The sequence below is a fragment of the Eleutherodactylus coqui genome, chromosome 2 (assembly GCF_035609145.1).
Source record: "Eleutherodactylus coqui strain aEleCoq1 chromosome 2, aEleCoq1.hap1, whole genome shotgun sequence".
Lineage (NCBI taxonomy): Eukaryota > Metazoa > Chordata > Amphibia > Anura > Eleutherodactylidae > Eleutherodactylus > Eleutherodactylus coqui.
The window spans coordinates 180,849,025-180,870,171 of record NC_089838.1 but is presented as its reverse complement, the minus strand read 5'-3'; the positions used below and the strand labels follow the sequence as shown (position 1 = coordinate 180,870,171).

Below are 21,147 nucleotides of genomic sequence, written 5' to 3'. Positions count from 1 at the left end.
CTGACCAACACTGATTTCCAGAATGAAAGGACTTTATAGATTGCTCAAACTCTTTGGAACTGCTCAGACACTTCTATTATTTAAAATCTGATATAACTTTCTAAGCATAATTCTATTCAGTTGAAGGCCATTCTAGAAATGACTTGTGATCCAAGGTAGCTTGAATTTACATATGAACAGCTGTAAAAGTTTCCACCTTCATTTTAGGAATGGAAAGGGATTTTAAGGTTAAGGTTAAATTAGTTTATTTCCGTGGGAGGAGAAAGAATAATGGACCTTAAATTCTATTTATTATTTTAGAATGACATTGGAGGACAGAGAATGATGGTAAATAAGTGGACCACTTTTCTTAAAGCCAGACTGACCTGTTCGGTGCCTGGTCATAATAGGATTGACACACATTTTGATGAACTTGGTAAGCATGTTCTTATTTTTTTAATTCCATTTTTAATTATATTATAATTTTTGCCACTATTTGTATGCAGAGAAAAAAAAGCATTAAATCCAAACAGAATTCAGCATATAACATTGCACAAAAAATCAGAAGGATGACTAAAATATTACTTGACAAAGCCTTTAAATATATTTATATATGTAAGTGGGGCATTAGTAATATTCTGACATCATATATCCTCTGTATATTTCTTTGCAAAATTTGTTATTACAAATTTTAACTCCTTACCTACCTATGTTGGATATAACTGTCATGGGTTGTAAGGGAAGTATGGAGCATGCTTGGGAGCCAAGCACACTTCATACCCAGCAGCCATCAGCTGTTTATGACAGCTGACAGCCAACTAGGAACAGCAGCAGTTGGAGCTAGCTCTGACCAATTATTGACTCAGCTGATGACTTTAGCTTTTAAGCAGCTAGCCTAAGAGGGGGGCTCTGGTGTTAACCCCCCGCCCCCCTTCCTGGTGCAACTACAGGTTGTTGATGGGTTACAATAGCAGACCGAGACCTTGTGAAGGCTCCCAAGCCTGCCATGGATGTTCAGCCTATTAAGCCCACCTGTGCATTGCATAATTATACACATTGAAATCGCAATGAAAATGGACATCAGCCAAGGGCATAGCTAAAGGCTCATGGGCTCAGATGCAAAAGTTTATCTTGGGGCCCCCCAACTTTTCTTAACCACTTAACGCAGAGGCCTAACTTGAAGCGTCTGGGACCCACTGCAAAACTTGTAAGAGAGCCCCCAACTATAATGCTTTATTCATAGTACTGGGCTCCCTATATGGAGAAGAGAGGCCTTATGGGCCCCCTAAGTCTCCTGGGCTCGGGTGCAACTGCATCCCCTATAGTTACGCCAGTGGCATCAGCTCTTTAACTACACCACTTAAAGCAAATTTTCTACTTTTCTTAAAGCCTCAAATGTACATATTCTGCAGTAGTACAATAAAATAGGTTTACTTTGTTTACTATTAAGAAAAATAATGATTAGGTGGCTATATAATGCTTATCATCCATGTTGTGAGTTTTTGGACTATCAATGTCAGAAAATTGGATTTTGTTTAGGTTAAGAAATTAACAATGCTGGATTACAGATTTTATACAATTCTCGGGGAAAGTATGGAATTTTATGTTTAAAACAAATTCCAATATAAATCAACAAATGCAAATTAGTTAAGTGGCAATGCTTACAGATCTTAAACGAAATGTGCCAAGTTTTTGTATTGTTAGCTAACGTCAGGCTATATAGAGACAGGCATACTGATTATAGTGGTCAGCCACTCATACTGATCAGTTCAGCAGCTTTGTACAAACTTACTTTTTAAACAGTGCAGTGCCACGCAGTGATAAGTCTGATGTGCCTCATTAATATTCCTATATCCATGCTCCCTCTAACCTCCATGCACTGATCAATTGGTCCCTCCTTATTCACAGTATTATCATTCAGAGTTGTTCAAATCCCTGCTTTCATGGGGGAGTTTGAACCATAGTCGTCCTGTGTAAATGCATGCAGAAAACTGAACAATGAGCCCATTAATTGTAAACAGCACCCCTTTAGTTCTGAACAACTGCCTGATTACAGTGAATGGAGGCGCTCTGAGCGATGCCAGCGATACAGCACAGGAGCGAGCTTCACTTGGATGCGAGGTCAAGCTTCGTTTGTCCGACAGTTCATCTCCTGTAAATAGGGCTTAACACAGAGAGACCTATCAACCAGTAGTAGGAGGCAGGAGGAAGGCATAGGGGGCATGAATATATAAATATGAATGAGTCACCTCAGACTCATCACAGGCCCAGTGCTGCACTGTTTAAAAAGTTTTACGAAACTGCTGAATTGATTAGTATAAGTGACAGCTTGCTGAAATCAGTGTTTCTGTCATTGTACCATATTGCCAAAATCAGAGAAGCATAAAGGAATTAACAGGTTCCCTTTAATGAGCTTTAGGACTTGGGTACTAAACATAGAACCTGACCCCTAGATAAGAGTTGTCAATTAAAATTATGGAAAGGATTATAAAACAGTTTCACGACAGAAACTCAACATGGAGTATAGCAAAAGATGTTGATTGTTCCAAGTCAGCTGTGTGTGTAAAATGTGGTGCAAATATAAACAAAATAGGTAGGTTATACAAGGCACGCATGTAAGGAAAGAACAGAAGGCTTCAAAGCATTAAAGGGGTTGTCCCGCGGCAGCAAGTGGGTCTATACACTTCTGTATGGCCATATTAATGCACTTTGTAATGTACATTGTGCATTAATTATGAGCCATACAGAAGTTATAAGAAGTTTTTCACTTACCTGCTCCGTTGCTAGCGTCCTCGTTTCCATGGAGCCGACTAATTTTCGCCGTCTAATGGCCAAATTAGCCGCGCTTGCGCAGTCCGGGTCTTCTTCTTTTCTCAATGGGGCTCCGTGTAGCTCCGTGTAGCTCCGCCCCGTCACGTGCCGATTCCAGCCAATCAGGAGGCTGGAATCGGCAATGGACCGCACAGAAGCCCTGCGGTCCACCGAGGGTGAAGATCCCGGCGGCCATCTTCACCAGGTAAGTAAGAAGTCACCGGAGCGCGGGGATTCAGGTAAGCACTATCCGGTTTTCTTTTTTAACCCCTGCATCGGGGTTGTCTCGCGCCGAACGGGGGGGGGGGGGTTGAAAAAAAAAAAAAAAAAACGTTTCGGCGCGGGACAACCCCTTTAAGATGGAAAACTCCCAGCTGTATGTCTTGTATACAGAAAATGCAAAACAAAACAAATGAAAAACAAACGTGAAGAAACATGAGGCAAAGTCTATGAGAAAACCATAAGAAATTGCCTGAATGAAATAAGACTTAACATAGAAAAGGCAAACAAGAATGAACACTAGCAGCTAAACAGAAGATGATGAGGTTACAGTGGGCTGAAGAAAAGCAATCATGAATTGTGAAAGATTGATATAAACTGATATTCAGTGATAAATCAGTAAACTAGAGTGGGCAAGAAGATGATGCTGAAACTTTTGTCTGATAAAATTAAACATATAATGATGTCTACCTGAAGAAAACAATCACATTTCCCCAATCATTTACTATATCAGGTGAGCTGTCAAGTAAAGCAGTGTTCCCCAACTCCAGTCCTTAGGGACCACCAACAGATCATGTTTTCAGGATTTCCTTAGTATTGCACAGGTGATGTAATTATTGTCAGCACCTCAGACATTGCCACAGGTGTTCTTACTATAGGATATCCTGAAAACATGACCTGTTGGTGGTCCCTGAGGACTGGAGTTGGGGACCCCTGAAGTATAGGACCAGGAGAAATGGCAATTATTACTGCTAAAATCAATGCACAGATACGTACAAATTTTGGACACATCTCATTCCATCCATAGAAAGTATGTTTGATGATTACAAAGTAATTTTTCAGGATAATATATCTTCCCACAGGGCAAAGCTTTTCTTTAGGAAAGCCATATCAACATAATAATATAACCAGCAAATCCTCCTAGAAGTGTATGGTGGAAAAATAATTGGTCCATGAAAAGGCTTCATCCTATAAAGCTGACCTGACAGCTGCTCTTCAAGAGAGTTAGAGCCAGTTTGATGCTAAATATCTTTTATCATTATATTAGTGAAGTCCATGCCTCAAAAATTCAGGCCATCATACAGCAAAAGCTAAGAAAAAGTGACAAAGCACTAGCTGAGTTTTTTGTTGAGGATTTCATACTTTTCTTCCACAAACCTCAGTAAATCTATCATAATGTTTCTCTATTTGATCTGGAAAGAACATATAACATTTAAGTACAATATTTTAATTTGATTAAGGTATGATTCACAAAGTCATTTGGGCTAGATATACAATTTTAAATGCTAAGTTTTCTAGTGCATCTGGAAAGAGATCATGGCTTCCTGGAAGGGGAGCATTACCTCAATGCGACACTGTGCATCAAAAGTTGCATCAAAATTTTGTCCCCAAAGACAACTAATACAACTAAACAGTAGTATAAAATTAGACAAAGGTGTCTAAAAATACTCCAGATTTATCATTCAGCATGAGTCACTGTGGTAATCCAACGCGGTTTTAGTACCATCCACCTATGTTTACCTGAACTATTATACAGTGATAGTAAATCTGTCCAAGTGTTTGTGTCACACCTGCGTATTTGCTATGAAATAAAAGAGCTGGGCAAACATCATCTCAGTATGGTGATTCCATAATTATATTTGCCAGAAGTTGTACACTGTGTTTGAAGATATTGCAAACACCAGATGTGACCCAGAGTTTATCTGTTTAAATGAAACAATGCCCAGGTTGTCTGTGGGGTGGTCAAAGACATGAAGAAACAGTTTACATAATTGAAGAGGTTATTTGCAATATGACAGATCCATTTTTCCACGAAATGAAGACAAGAGTGGTTAGATATTTTATGAAGCCTACTGTACCATTAAAATATGTTATAGCTAAAATTACTGCAAATTTCCTACACAAATTCACTGCAAACATCACATTTTATTCCAAAGTGTCCAAAGTCACACCACAGAAAATGGAGTTTTGTGGAAAAATGGCATTTATTGGATTTAAGTCACTTTGGAAATCACCTCTTTAATTTTATGACAGAAAAAAAAACAACAAAAGTAGCTGATTCTACATAACATTATTTTGCATATTATTACAGGCATATCAATAATACATTTTATGTAACATATGCTCAATAAAATTCTAAAATCTGTTTTCTTTTAAATATAGAGGATGTATTCTTCATGCATACTAGAGATTCAAAGAACCCAGAGATCTTTGCACTGTTCAGTACCACAAGGTAAGCTTTACAAAAAAATTAAGTAACTAAGGGGGTTGCCTGGGATTTGGGGATTTTTTCTATTAATGACCTGTCTTCAGGACATGTTAGCAATAGATGACTGGTGATGGTCCGCTGCTCAGCATTCACACAGGTCATCTGCTATCACTACAAACAGCACAGAAAGTAACTCCTATTTACTTCAATGGCAGTTATGAAAACAGCATATGGCTGCTGTACTCGGCTGTTTCTGTAACACCCAGCAAAGTGGTCAAGAAACCAACTGTGGGTTCATCGTCTCAACCATAATGTGCTAAGATGAGAATACCACTTTAATAAAGTTAAAAAACACTTAATTTGTTTTCTCTTTTTCTTTCCAGCAACATTTTTAAAGGGTATGCAGTTTGTATTTATCAAATGGCCAGCATACGTGAAGCATTTAATGGCCCCTATGCCCACAAAGAAGGACCAGAATACCACTGGACAATGTATGAGGGTAGAGTTCCTTACCCAAGACCAGGCTCAGTAAGTTGTTTTTTTCAGCAGTATTTAAAGCTTTTTCCTTATTTTCAACTAAATTCGTAAAAGATATACAACTTGCTAAAAATAACTACCAGCTTTCTGCAATGATTTTTTGCTATTCCTTTGCCTCCAGTTGAGCTAAATTATTCAGTGTGGAATGGTATGACACATCAAGCTAATATAATGCCAAGCGGCAATCGAGTTGCTTACGACTTCTAAATAAGCTATGAAAACTCACTACAGAACAGTCAGTGTGTTGGCTGTATGAAGTTCTTATCTTGGAATTATTCATGTCCTTGTAGAGAGGGATAAATATATAACTAGTTGATTCTTCTCAGGAAGAGTGCACAATCGGGTAAATGGAAATTAAGTATAGACAGGATTCATGTTAACATCAAATTAGGACAACATATTCTGTGAGTGCTTAGAATATCTGCACTGAATATACTCACACAAGTCATTCTGAAGGAAACTGAATATCAAGACAGACTCCTTTACCTCGATTGATGTATGATGACTTAATAACATAGAACTAGGGGGCATAAATGCACTAACTGAACAATATCCTAGGACCTTGAGAATAGTTTACTATTAGAGATGAGTGAGCATACTCAGTAAGGACAGATACTCAAGCGAGTATCGTCCTTACCGAGTACCTGCCTGCTCGCCCGCAAAGATTCGGGTGTCCGCGGGGAAGAGTGGGGAGAACGGGAGGGAGATCTCTCTCTCTCCCCCCCCCCCTCATTCCTGCTCACTCCCGCAACACAGAGCTCACCCACGCTGGCACCCGAATCTTTGTGGCCGAGCAGGCAAGTACTCAGTAAGGACGATACTCGCTCGAGTATCTGTCCTTACCGAGTACGCTCGCTTATCTCTATTTACTATACATCTCTCTCACCCCAAAAAACTACCTCAAAAAGACTGAATAGCATGTTCCTAGCAAAGTACTAACTATTCATGCCACTTTTCACAAGAACTTAAATAACAGTCTTCTTTTAGTTTTCCCACAGCATTCTAATCCTTCCCCTCCTCCTATCTTTTTGCTTCTGATATCAGCCTTGGCACTTGTCTGATATTATCTGACCTAATTAGGGTTGTAGGGTCTGATGGTTTGATATGGACAGTCTAAGGCCCAATAAAGGCTTTCAGGGCTCTCCAGAACTAATGCATGTTAGTAAATACCTCAAGTATGTTGTCATGTATGCACTCTTACAACACCTGACTAACTCAATCTTGCAATTACTTTTCTCTCAGATTGCAAATTGAACATAGATCACACCCCAACACAGTCCACTCACCCCAAAAGACTCACTACCACCAATCCTAGTAAAGACCAAGGGACCTGCATACACACACCCACAATGCTTTCCCTCAACTGGAGGTTTAGAGTCAGAGTCAAACGGTCCACCCTTATCCAAGTTTTTAGACTTTAATGCAAAAAAAGACAAAATAAAATGACATACAATAAAAGCAAAACAGCAAATAAAATGAAGAAAAATAAAAAAAATCTAAACTTACAGCACATTCTTAACATCTCTGTGTCATCAAAGCTGGGATGAAGATTGGTACATATTTCAGCTCGGCTGTCCTCACAAATATGAACATATTTCTATCATCCCACGCATCTTTTAAATTCACCAGTCTCTAGCTCAGTTTGCAGAGCTGCATATTAATTTATTAAAGGGGTTGTTCAGTTGTATTGATGGACAATCCTTAGGCTAGGTCATTAGTAGTAGGTTGATAGGGTTGCGTTGCCAGGGACCCCTGCACATCCGCTGTTTGCTGAGCCTTTGTACTTGTCCACTGAGCTGATTTCTGCAGGAAGCAGACAGCTCAATTTTTACTGCAGTGGTCAGACTTGGTATTTCAGGCCCAGCTTGCATTGATGTAAACGGTAACCCACCTGCAATACCAAACCTAGCCACTGCAGTAGGAACGGAGTTGTCTGCTTTATCCAGAAATCAGATCATTGTATTAGCACACTGACCCAACAAAGAGGTGATCAGTGGGGTCTTTGGTGCCAGACCCTCATTGATCGATTGATGACCTATCCTACTATTAGACGATCAGTAATTTACAACTGGACAACCCTTTTAAGGAAATCTCTGGATTAGGATTGGACAGTGAGGTAATAAGGGAGAAATACAAAGAATATCTAACAGTTCATCTTCCTGTACTTCCTCCCCACAGCTGGCAGTAAAGGATGCTGGATTCGGACCAGCAATGTCCATCTTCTTTCCCCTTTGAAGCTTGTGTAGTTTACATTTGGCTTCCTAATAAAACCAGTTTATCTAGCTTAGGTAACAAATATGGCACTCTTTTCAAGAATCATAGCAACCGCCAAGGAGCTTCTTCTTGCAATAAACATTCTTGGCCAATCAAAGAGCTATCAGAATACTTCACATCTATACACATATGCACTGCGATTATATACTTTCATCACATATATCCTAACAGATGCCTGCTCTTTTTTCATGCACAGACAGCAATATCAAGTCATATGAAATTTTAACATTAACTAAGGCAGCCTCTTTCTATGTCACCACCAATGCAGAGCTAAAGAAAGGAGTGGATTAATTAATGACATAAGCCAAATAGCCAACCCCTGTTATGACTTCACAGGTGCTAGGTAGGTCAAGGTCAAAAACCAGGCTAGAGGTGGAAGTGCTGACATTACTGGACTGGATTGGGCAAGTGTTTTAACCCATTTAAGCCTGCCACTGCAAATGCATATATGAATTACTCTACACTGCAGTTAAGTTGTTTATTTTAAATATAGTATATGACTTTATAAAATTAAGCTTTCTTTGATTTGTTTCTGCAATCTAGTGTCCAAGCAAGGTTAATGGCGGTCACTATGGAACTACCAAGGATTATCCAGATGAGGTTTTGCGCTTTGCTAGAAGTCATCCTCTGATGTATGAGCCTATTAAACCTGTACATAAAAAGCCAATTCTTGTAAAGGTTGATGGAAAATACAACTTAAAGCAAATTGCTGTCGACAGAGTACAAGCAGAGGATGGGCAATATGATGTAATATTTCTAGGAACAGGTAAGTCTTATATATAGCCCCAGTAACTGAAGAGACTCTAAAAGAGCCTCTGCTACATGAGAACAACCCAATTAAAATGGCACATAGTTGATGGGTGACCCTGTTGTAGATCTTGCTTTGGGCCTTGAAGCTTCAAGTTATGACTTAGATTTTTATATACTGTATACGCATATTAGTTTATTATATAGACCAATCATTGCTTGAAACATAGGTTTCATCCTGCTGAAATCTGGGCACATTATTTCCAATATTTCTTAGTTGTCCCCTCTTACTTCTTAGTAGGAGACTAGTTTATTTTTTATATATCTATGAACAGTGACAAATTATCAGTTAGTAATCTGTTACTAATGAGCAAATGAGGAGAAAAAGACTGAATTTTGAATTGTATGTGGCAAATTAACCCACTAAATATGTGTTTTTTTTAACAAATGCCATAGTAATATACTATTCAAAAGGGTATGTTCACTCTTAAAGGGGTTGCCCACATCTAAACTATTGATAATCTATCTTCAGGGTAGGTCATCAATAGTTGATTGGCAGAGATATGCCACTCAGGACACCCACCAATCAGCTGTTTTTCAGACTGTTGTCAATATGTAAGGAGCCGGAAGCAGACAGCTGCATACACTTTGCAGTGGCCCGGGTTGGTACTGCACTCACAATTTACATTGAATTCTGCTTTTGGCTCAGTAAGCATTCACAGTGGTTAGGTAAACAGCTGATCAGTTGAGCGGCAGACTCTCACAGGTTAACTATTGATGACCTGTCCTAAGGCCATCAATAGTTCAAATGTGGATAACACCTTTAACAAATAAGGCCTATTTGACTGGATACGTGAAATGAGACTTATGATCTCTGTCCCAAAGAGCAAGTTTTGTATAACACTATTGAAGAAGCAGCAGTCTTAGCTATAGGGGTAACAGTGGTTACACTTACCCCCATCCACCACACTAATGCTGGATCCCTGATTACTGTACATCACTAGGTTTATGTTTCTCCAACAAAAAAGACCCTGGTAATGCATCTGAAAAATATGAGTGGATGGTTTCCAGTGTGGCAAATACATTGCACAGCAGATAACATGGAGAGTAGTGGGGATTGTTAGAGCCCTGCTTCTCCTATTTTCATAAGCCAGTTGTGTCACTGTGTGGAGGAGACAGTTGCAGCTACAGGACAAGAGAAACCTTTATGAATAACTTTGGCAGGAATAAAAGGAAATAACATTTAAGAACAGATTTGGATTCCTCATCAAATTCTCTAACACATACACATGTCACATGTACCACTTCCCATTTCAAATATCTGCTTTATCTCCATCCAAGATGGAGAGTTTCAAAATGGCTACTATGTTTGATCGCTCTCACAGATTTTCCTCCTTATCTTTTGGGCTGGAAAACGTCAGCCGCTGCATGGGCTCCTGTGGGAGCCCATGGCAGCGGCCAGAGGTGGGAGGGAGTTGTTAGCCACGCTGCTAAACTCCCTCCCTCGGCGGAGCTAAGTGCGGCCAATCCCGTCTCCTCCCATTGCTGGCTGCAGACAAGGGCAGGATGTGGGCATAGCTAAGCTCCCACACTCTCCCTGCCCCTTGTCCATAGCCATCAATAGGATCAGGCGGGATGGGACGCCTCTTAGCTCTGCCCGCCCCCCCCTATTGCAAAGAATGAGCAGGGAGGAGAGCAGAGGCAAGCCTGAGATAGGGAGAGAGGGGAAAGGGGCGACGGCATGTTGACCTCGGCGCATGTGCGCCGGGTCCCATGCCATGTGAACGGGTGCACAAATATTAGATTTGTGCGCCTGTTGATGAGCTTCTATGCCCCAGATGATAGCGTATATCGGCCGGCCGTTTTCACGGCCGGCCGATATACGCTCGTGGCCATAAAGCCTTAAGCCAACTATATGTACCAGTTTTGATTTGAGTTTTACTATGTCAAACTTTTCACACTTCAAAACATCCAATTTTAGAAGCCTTAGCTAAGGGTGTGTTCACATATGTCCATTGATCTGGAATATTTTACCTCTGGTATGCTTGTGACAGATCAAAAGACATTGACTACTGCAATTTTAGATATGGAAAATTGGCAGGTCCAGCGCCAGGCCTCATTTGAGCCTATGGAGTGCCAGAAGGGATGCCAGGTGCAACATATTTAGCTTCTGGCATCTGACTTTCCCAACCGATATAGCAGGGGATTGCCGAACATTTGTTAACCGATTGTAATAGAAGTGAACTGCCTCCTTAATGCAATAATTTAACAGTATTATTTCACTTCTACAGTAATAACTAATTCTATTCATTTTTCCAATTTCCACTGAAACAGACAATGGAATTGTACTGAAAACTATCACGATATACAATCAAGAAACAGAAACAATGGAGGAAGTTATTCTTGAAGAACTTCGGGTGTTTAAGGTAACTTCATCTTAATAACTACTACTACTACTATATATACAGGTAGTTTTATTTTGGCATTTTATTTTATTTTAATACTAGATACATTCCATAAGTTAATTATAGGGCTGTTTTCTGGCTTTTGTGTGGTGTTATTGACCAGTGGAAATTATAGAAACAGATTTATGATACATTTTGTTAGGGTCCATTTACACGAGATGAATGTTGGGCAAATGATTCTAAATACTTGTCCCTGTGTGTCCTTGCTCTGCACGGGAGCGAGAAGTGCTTGCTCGCTCACAGAGCAGCCAGCAGGGGTGCGGGCGGCTGCGAGAGATTTCTCTCACTCCCCCGCCCCTCTCTATTGACATAACATAGAGTCCGTTCAATACTGAACGCCCACTATTAACACTGAACGATGAGCAATCAATGAGAAAACAATGGCCCTTCCTAATCTCGTCTATTTTTACCTCTAGAACTAAGTTGCCTTTAGTATTTTTTGTTCTTTAAAGGCAATCTGTCAGCTGGCATGATGTTTTAGAGCAGGATGAGCTGAGCAGATTGATATATAGTTTTATGGGAAACAATGCAGTTTAACTTGTATTATGTTCATTTAAACTTCAGCTCATTCTGGCTTTGTGGTCCAGTGGCGGTTCTATCAGGGATTGACAGATATTTCGGTATGCATAGTCATACACAGATAACACTGGTCAACAATATAAAACCTTGTTTGCTGATTCCAAATATGCATTCAGTTTTCTCCCACCATGTTCAGTTTTTGAAATATGACCACCTATGCTTTTTACTGATTTTATGTATATTTCAGAATATACCAGGAATGGAATCATTCCAAAGTGCACTTCAGTAATCTATAGCATGCACATTTATCATCAGTTCAATCAATTTTTATTCATTTTATATTTTTTACCAAACAAAACATTAATACAACTTCTAGATTTTGAAAGATTTGCAGTAATTTTACGTCGCTGTCCTGAAGCTGTAAATAAATCACAAACATAGCAAAACATATCCGGGTAATTTTTGCATTTTCTAGGCATGCCAACAAATAAATTTATGGCAAGTGAATTTCAAACTGAAATGAGAAATATTGATTACATAGCACTAGGGATGAGCGAGCGTACTCGGAAAAGCACTACTCGCTCGAGTAATTTGCTTTATCCGAGTATCGCTGTGCTCGGGTCTGAAGATTCGGGTGCCGGCACGGAGCGGGGAGCTGCAGGGGAGAGCGGGGAGGAACGGAGGTAAGATCTTTCTCTCCCTCTCTCCCGCCCGCTCTCCCCTGCTCCCCGCTGCGACTCACCTGTCAGCCGCAGCGGCACCCGAATCTTCAGGGACGAGCACAGCGATACTCGGATAAAGCAAATTACTCGAGCGAGTAGTGCTTTTCCGAGTACGCTCGCTCATCTCTACATAGCACTCATATTACCACAAATATTGCAAGGTAATGCATTTCATCACAAAAACTATGCATGCTACAGAAAAACTGGAAAAAAGGTTTGGTACAGTGTTAGCCAGTAGAGCAAAGTGTGATTGTTCTCAATCAGAGAAAACACGTAATCTTGTAGATATGATACCTTTTAATGGCTAACAAAAATACATGATGTTACAGCAAGCTCATCATGTATTTTTGTTAGACAGTAAAAGGTATCATATCTACAAGATTATTTAGTTTCTCTCACTGAGAACAATCACACACAGAAAAACTGAGAATAAATTTGAAATCAGCACACAAAAGTCTATCTAGTCCACCAAGATAGCCTAACCAACTCGAATGAAAAACTTTGCAGAGCAGTGTGATTGTCAATCACTGATAAGATCACCCAGGGACCACTATGTTCAGAATGAGCTGAAGTTTAAATGAATAAAACACAAGTTATACTGAATCTTTGCTATATATCAATCTGATTGGCTACTTCTGTGCTATAACACAATGTCTGCAGTTTGGACAGCGTGTTCCAGCTGACAGACTTCCATAAAGCTTGTGCACATGAAGAAATTTCTTCAAAAATATGCATTGACTTATAAAGGAGCTTGTGAAAAGAGGCGAGATCAGAGATGTGCTTTACCCCCACCCCCAATATCCCTTGTACCAACCCTCAAACTCGTAATCCATCCCCAACCCCCTATAATATTTACTAGGTAGGTGCAACCAGACAAATAGAAAGTTTTTTATATTCAAGTTAAGAAATGAAGGTTTATTTGCAGGACAAGCAGAATTTACAGAATAAATGCAATACTAGCTGAACTGTCCTTAGTTGTTCTCTTAATTGCTAATTAACGAGGTTTTCAGAGCTTTGGTTCTTTGATAATGTTCAATCACAACTGCATTTAAAATTGCATATTGATTATTCATTCAATAAAAACAACAATGAAACAAAAAAAGTATGAATTGAAAGGGCACTAATGTTGTTTTATGGCTAATCACTGTCTCATTTTCATCATCCTATTGTCTTGTTTTGTTCTTCTCAGATTTCGGAGCCTATTGTTGCAATGGAAATTTCAGCAAAAAGAGTATGTATTATAAAATATAAGTAAAGATATAGATAAACACAAAAAAAAACTGTTTAGAAGGGAAAAAAGAATCTTGCTATTTATGAAGATATGATTGAGTTTCAACTTGATACATAAAAGTGGGAAATATTTGAAAGACTAAAATCAATCTTAGCCTATAATTGTGATCCAGAAGAAGGGGAATAACCCAACACATGGTCCATTTAATATAAGTCTATGTTATTTTGCTATGAGAAAGCATGGAAACTCATGAAATGATCAGCTGCTTCTGCTTGAACTACTTCATGAAATACACAATTCCACATTTTCACTGTCCCTACAATCAAGGTCTTTATTTTAATTTATACAGCAACAACTGTACATTGGATCCAAATCAAGTGTGGCCCAAGTAAAGCTTCATCAGTGTGAAATGTATGGTACTGCATGTGCTGACTGTTGCCTTGCACGTGATCCCTACTGTGCTTGGGATGGCTTATCCTGTACCAGGTACCTCCCAATTGGAACACAATCTAAGAGGTAGGTAAAACACTGATTTGGGATCAAAGCTTTCACAATATATATTTTTTTATAAGAACCTATTGTAGAGTTTCATGCTTCAACTTCGAATTTTACAAATAAACTTTAAATGTACTTTTACAAAAATATAGTTATCTGGTAGTAAGAGATGACGATAGTTCTATTGAACATCCTTTTGCATCTATTTCCCTTAGTGAAAGAGTCATTTTGGTAAAAAAAAGACCTAGCTAATTTCAGACAGCTTGTTAAGCTGATCTTGAAAAAGAAAAGGCTCGGGGTCCAACCCATAGGGTCGCATTGTATTTAATACTAAAACCAATATATCTGCCAAAAGCAACAACCCTGAGTGGATCCCCTTAAAAGTAATTTTTTATTAGTCATATATAAAATTGCACCTCAAAGAAATATTTAAAAAAACAGATATGCTACAGCAGCAAGAAAAAAATTAACATATAAACCACCTGCCCCACTAATTATATTAGGGGTTTATATACTTTATTATCAACAGTGGAGCTAGCTAAGAGGATGCACTCAGGGTTGTTACTTTTGGCAGATATATAGGTTGTTAGGCTGGTCATGCTCAAAAAAATCAATTTGGAAGCCGTCACCATTAGAGATGAGCGAGCCTACTCGGCCACGCCCCTTTTTCGCCCGAGTACCGCGATTTTTGAGTACTTCCGTACTCGGGCGAAAAGATTCGGCGGGCGCCGTGGGTGAGTGGGGGGTTGCAGCGGGGAGTGGGGGGGAGAGGGAGAAAGAGAGGGCTCCCCCCTGTTCCCCGCTGCTACCCCCCGCTTCGCCACGCCTCCCCCCGCCCCCCGGCGCCCCTTGAATCTTTTCACCCGAGTACTGAAGTACTCGAAAATGGCGGTACTCCATCGAGTAATTACTCGAAACAAGTAGGTTCGCTCATCTCTAGTCACCATTTAATTTTCCATCTCAGACTGTGCTAGTAATCACATTTTCTAAAAGCAAACATGAATGTATTTAATATTACAGTGATGTACATTCTGTGACATGTAACATACTGTTACTGTAATATACATTTAGTAATATTTGATCGGTGACAAATATATATTTTAATTATTTAAAATGCAAATTAAAATGGAAATATATTTAATATAAAGCACAAAACTTTTCTATAATATGTTTCAATGGCAAGCACGTAATGACATAATTTTGACAGACGTTTCAGAAGACAGGATGTTCGACATGGCAATGCAGCTCAGCAGTGTTCAGGACAACATTTTAATGGTAAGTTATATTTGCATATTTTAGTGCCAGAAAATAAATATATTAAACCCAATAAAACAGATACATTCAGTTTAAATCAATAAATACTGGGACAGAATTTTGAAATCTTACATTGTTGGAAAACAATGTAAGGTTTATGCAGGAGATGTGTAGCCTACCAGTGAGCATTTTTATGCAAGATACAGTTAGCATATCTGTACAACACAGGATCATAATATGACTGTGCACATGAATCGTCATCTAATAAGGAATGTAATCGTTTGATTCTTTCTGTTTAACAATATATTTGAAAATTTGTACTTTAAATATGTTATATAAATCCAAGCCAGACTTAAGGCCCTTTAAGATAGGATGAATGTTGGGCAAACGATGCCCAAAAATCATCCCGCACATGCTAGCATTGTTAGCTCTCAGCAGGGAGGCTGGAGGAGATTTCTCTCCTCTCACTCCCCGCCCCTCTCCACTGACTTAACATAGTGGACGTTCAATACTGAACTATTTACACTGAATGATCAGCGATCAGCTCATCGTTTATTGTTTATGCTGCATCACAGTGCTCAGCCAATCACAGGCAGTGCTTGGCCATTCATTGAATTCAATGAATGGCTGAGCACTGTGACTAATCACAGGCAGCGCTCAGCTGCCATTCAATAAATGGTTGAGCACTGCCTGTGAATGGTTGAGCGCTGCCTGTGATTGGCTGAGCGCTCAGCCAATCAGATGCAGCCCTTTCAGCAGCCGTGGATTTTAAATCCCTGCCTGCTGAAAGAACTTTATTATAGTGACAGGACTCAAGCAGCTAGACACGCCTGAGCCGCAGCAGCGGCGGTTTTCGGCATTAAAAAATGTACTGAAAAAGTCAGTTTATACACGGGTATATATGGTACTTAAATTGCAAAACAGTAATAGTAATAATCATCATTATCATGATTAGTAGTAGTGACAACAGCAGATAAATTACAACTTTCACTTGCATTTCTTCATGTTCCAGGAGAAGGTCTAAGAAAGACTGAGGAATATACAGTATACGGTGTTGAACACAACAGCACTTTATTGGAATGCATGCCTCGTTCTTTACAATCTAAAGTGATCTGGTTTTTGCAGAAAGCACATGAAGCAAAGAAAGATGAGGTACAATTTAAATACTGTAGAGGATAAGTTGTATGCATTACCTGTTGTGTGTTCCCTGTAGCCACTGACATCATTGAGGGATTTCATAATAAAATACTCAATATTTAATGCAAGCAAATATTGAATACATTAGTTGACAGTCTATATGTGTATTTTTTCTTTTGTAATTAAGTAATTAGGCCTTTCTTATATGGCCTTCGTATTTGATTTCCACAGTCTATCTATTAATTTACAAAGTCATTCCTGACAAATTAGGTCACAATGACAGATGGCATTATATATAATGGTCTTACTTCCGCAGATTATTTGATGAACATTCTTAAAATTCTGACCTCCTTCTAAGCTTAGAAGAAATGGAGGTTATATATAACTGTAATTCCTCAATGGGTAATGCAATATTTTTATTAAAGCCCTTAAATTAAAGTTGAAAGTCTGTACTTCAATCACATATTGATGGCTTTGTTTCAAATCCATTGTCATGATGTACGGAGGCTAAATAATGAAAATTGTGTCACCATCCAAATACTTCTGGATCTATCTATCTGTCTGTCTATCTACTGGTTATTGCATATTGACAAAAAGGGATTATGTACCAAGCAACATATTTCACTTTGTGCAATTAGATAAAAAAGGTGTGCAAATTAAAATATAGCACTTTCTCACTTTCCTAAATGGAAGTTCTATGGTGACTACAGTAGCAGTAGCATCCACTTAGTTTTAGAAAATGCCCTACATCCTAATATAAAACTATTTGTTTTAATAAAATAATGGCATAGATGTATGCAGTAAATAAGCAGGGGGGAAGTGAATGTTTTTCTGAGCGGAATGTAATTCAGAAAACCAAGTAATATGATTTATTGTATCAGGAAACAGTCACAGTAAATAACATGCATGCTACAAAGTCACCAACAGTATAAAAGTCATTAAAGAATAGTAATTTATGTTGTTAATGTTAGATTGTTTTACTTATTACACAGCCACTAGGTTAGTTTCATGGAATGTTAGTTATTATATTAGTAAAGTTTCCACAATATGAATGGAAATGTATTTAGAAGTAAGCTAAGAAAGAAAAATGTGTATATACAGTATATGAGACAAACAAAAATCTAAATCCAGATGCAATGGTGGAACAAATTTAGTGGTAATAGGTGTTAATAACATGAAGCAAAAGTTCATATTTTTAATTTACACTAAATGATAGAGGAATGTCTAGAGAGCTGCAGAAAGATCTATGGTAACACTAACACATTTAGGTTTTACAATAAAAGATGGCAAATGTAACTGTTAATATAAATGTTTTTTTTAGAATAGACACTTAAAGGGGTGGTCTCGCGAAACCAAGTGGGGTTATACACTTCTGTCTGGCCATATTAATGCACTTTGTAATGTACATTGTGCATTAAATATGAGCCATACAGAAGTTATTCCACTTACCTGCTCCGTTGCTAGCGTCCTCGTCTCCATGGTTCCGTCTAAATTCGCTGGCAGCTTGCTTTTTTAGACGCGCTTGCGCAGTCCGGTCTTCTCCATTCAGCACGAGCCGCTTCAGTGTGCTCCCCGCTACAGCTCGTCTGCGCATGCGCAGACGAGCTGTCACTGCTCGGGAGCGCGCTGCAGCGGCCATTCTGCACCATCCTCTGTTAGAGGAAGGTGCAGAAACTGGAGCTGCCCAGCGGAGAAGCCCAGCCCAGCCCAGCAGCCCCGAGAAGCCTCCCAGTTAAGTGATTTGTCGGGGGGGCTGCCGCTGCGCCGGGCTGCGCCGGGGGGGCTGTCGCTGCGCCGGGGAAGGGCTGCCGCTGCGCCGCGCTGCTCCGGGGGGGCTGTCGCTGCGCCGGGGGGGCTGTCGCTGCGCCGGGGGGGGGGGCTGCCGCTGTGATGGGGGGGCTGTCGCTAGGCCGGGGGGGGCTGCCGCTGCGATGGGGGGGCTGTCGCTAGGCCGGGGGGGCTGTCGCTGCGATGGGGGGGCTGTCGCTAGGCCGGGGGGGCTGTCGCTGCACCGGGGGGGGCTGCCGCTAGGCCGGGGGAACTAGCGCTGGGCTCCGGAACCTAGCGCTGGGCTCCGGGGCCTTCACCTGGGCTGAGGGTCTAGCGCTGGGGAGCCGGGGGCTAGCGCCGGTTACCTGCTGTCTGGTCGGCGGCTGCGGGGCGTCTGGTCGGCGGCTGCGGGGCGTCTGGTCGGCGGCTGCGATGCGTCCGGTTGCCATGGAGACACAGCTGGCGGCGTCTCGGGAGCGCGCACGTCGGGCTGCAGCGAGCGACGGGGAAAGAGCCGGCGGCCATCTTGAGGAAACTTTTATAAGTTGCTGAAACGCTGGAACGGTAAGTACGAACCAGCTAGAAATGTCATTTACAGGGGTAATTAGTAATGTATGTTTAATGGGGGGGACTGGGCAAAAAAAAAATTTAACTGCTTCCTCGAGACATCTCCTTTAATTTATTTTGGCAACTGTGAAATTATTAACATTCAGCTGAAAAGTTAGGAATAATTATATAATGCAGTTTTATGAGATTAGAAAAAAAGATCTGCTTTTTTTTTCTAGAAAAAGCACCACTATTGTCCCAGGGTTGTGTTTGGCATTGCAGTTCAGACACATTCATTGACTTTTAAGTATAAATTCTGCTTTCAAGTATTTTGGAAGAGAAGATTATTACAGTAACATAAAGTTTATATTTTTCCTTTAGGTGAAAACAAGTGAAAGAGTTACATTCACAGACTTTGGACTTCTGTTTTTAAAACTGCATAAATCAGATGCTGGGATATATTATTGCCAAACTGTAGAGAATTCGTATGTCCATACAATTAGAAAGATGACTCTGGAAATTGTTGAAGAAGATCGTGTTGATGACATATTTCACAAAGAAGAAGAGGAAGAAGTTATACTCCACAAAATGCCATGTCCTGGACAGCCAAGCCTCCCCCAGTCATCCAAACAATGGTATAAAGAATTCTTGCAGTTAATTGGATACAGTAATTTTCAAAAAGTTGAGGAATATTGTGAAAAGGTATGGTGCACAGATAAAAGGAAAAGAAAACTGAAAATGTCTCCAAATAAATGGAAGCATATAAACCCACAAGAGCGTAAGTCACGTGGGAAACCAGACCATCACCGTATGCCAAGACACATACCACAACCATAGGTTTTCTAATTGTGACTGTTTAAGACTCTTTCAGAAATGATTTACATGAATGATGAACAAAACTAAATCTATTCAATCACCATTTTAAGTCAAGCATACCTTATGAAGCATCAACAACATATTGACTGTTTTGGCATTATGTAAATATTTCATATATTTTATTAAAAATGTTGTTTTTAAATGTGGTTACATCCATAATTTAATATGGATTTACTGGATTTACTTCTGTTTTGTTTGTTTTGTATATTATAACCAAATATCGTTTTCTTAAATTGTTTACAAAATGTATGAAAGGCTACTTTTTAAGAAATCAGCAAATATGGACAGTTTGCAAATTGTATAAAATGTAACTATATATGCTTATTATTAAATAAAAAGGGTTGCAAAAGGACAGAAGGTCATTAGGTTTAACATGTTATACAATCATTATGTAGTTAAAATGTGTAGAAAGGCAAAACAATACCTAAGTGCCATTGACCCTTTTGGTCTTTGAGGGAGAGCCAAAAGTCTCCTTCAACTGTATACATGGCAACCTGAATATGACTTTTTATACAGCTGACAACTATTTATACAAGTGACTCTATCACATTATAGCCTTGATAGTGAAGAGTATCTTCCCTTTTTGACTGTGAAGTGAACATGGCTTTTATGAAGACTAACAATGGGCTATGTGAGTATTTAAACCTTTGTAGTTTTAAATAAGTTTTTAAGAAATGAGGATAGAATTTATTCAGAATCATGTGTTAGTTTGTCTATAAGTCTTGAGTCAAGTTTCTCTGCTCTTCTTACCCAAACATGTATAACTTGCACTACTATTTGTAAAATGTCATCTGCTTATGGAGCTTTGGAAGATCAATATTGACCTTAATGTACATTCTTTGTGTCACCTAAACATTTGCCAGATTTTTAGCTGTGATTTTTTCAATGTTCTAAATTGTACCATAATTATTTTTGCATGCTATTATTTGTTATTTTGCTGGCTGCTTGTTTTACCTTTAAATTTGCTGTTTCTTAGCTTACCCAAAACCGTTTTTCGTTTCAGAGATATAGTGTCCAATCGGGTGTTATTCAGTAAACATGCTATGTACCGTGAATATTTGGTGCATTAACTTGCATTTTAAACAATTAAATTAATTTCATATGTACCACTTGATAAGTTTCTAATGCAGTCCAGTAAAAATTCCTTTAATTCGGAAACATAGCTTGATAGATTCCATTTTATTGGGGAGTGTTAGACACACAAATGATACAGTAAGGCATTTATATATGTGGGCCAATAGAGGGGAACTTGACACCTAATTGTCTATACTGTAGAGGACACTATGGTCTGCATTCACCAGCCAGGGGGTGGTGGTTGAGGGACAATGATGCTATGACACCTACTTCCAGTGTAGC

General features: G+C 39.5%; 1 protein-coding gene across 1 annotated transcript in view; it reads left to right on the top strand.

The window, feature by feature from the left end:
• The window catches only part of SEMA3E (semaphorin 3E), a 170,502-nt gene extending 149,419 nt beyond the window's left edge, over positions 1–21,083 (top strand). The window contains exons 8-17 of the mRNA XM_066592012.1: positions 301–415; positions 5,173–5,242; positions 5,602–5,746; positions 8,573–8,795; positions 11,111–11,202; positions 13,672–13,713; positions 14,063–14,229; positions 15,416–15,483; positions 16,475–16,614; positions 19,297–21,083. Of these exons, the coding sequence (XP_066448109.1) occupies positions 301–415; positions 5,173–5,242; positions 5,602–5,746; positions 8,573–8,795; positions 11,111–11,202; positions 13,672–13,713; positions 14,063–14,229; positions 15,416–15,483; positions 16,475–16,614; positions 19,297–19,752 (1,518 nt within the window). The 3' untranslated portion in view covers positions 19,753–21,083. The remainder of the gene's footprint in view (positions 1–300; positions 416–5,172; positions 5,243–5,601; positions 5,747–8,572; positions 8,796–11,110; positions 11,203–13,671; positions 13,714–14,062; positions 14,230–15,415; positions 15,484–16,474; positions 16,615–19,296) is intronic.
• The last annotated feature ends 64 nt before the right edge of the window (positions 21,084–21,147 follow it).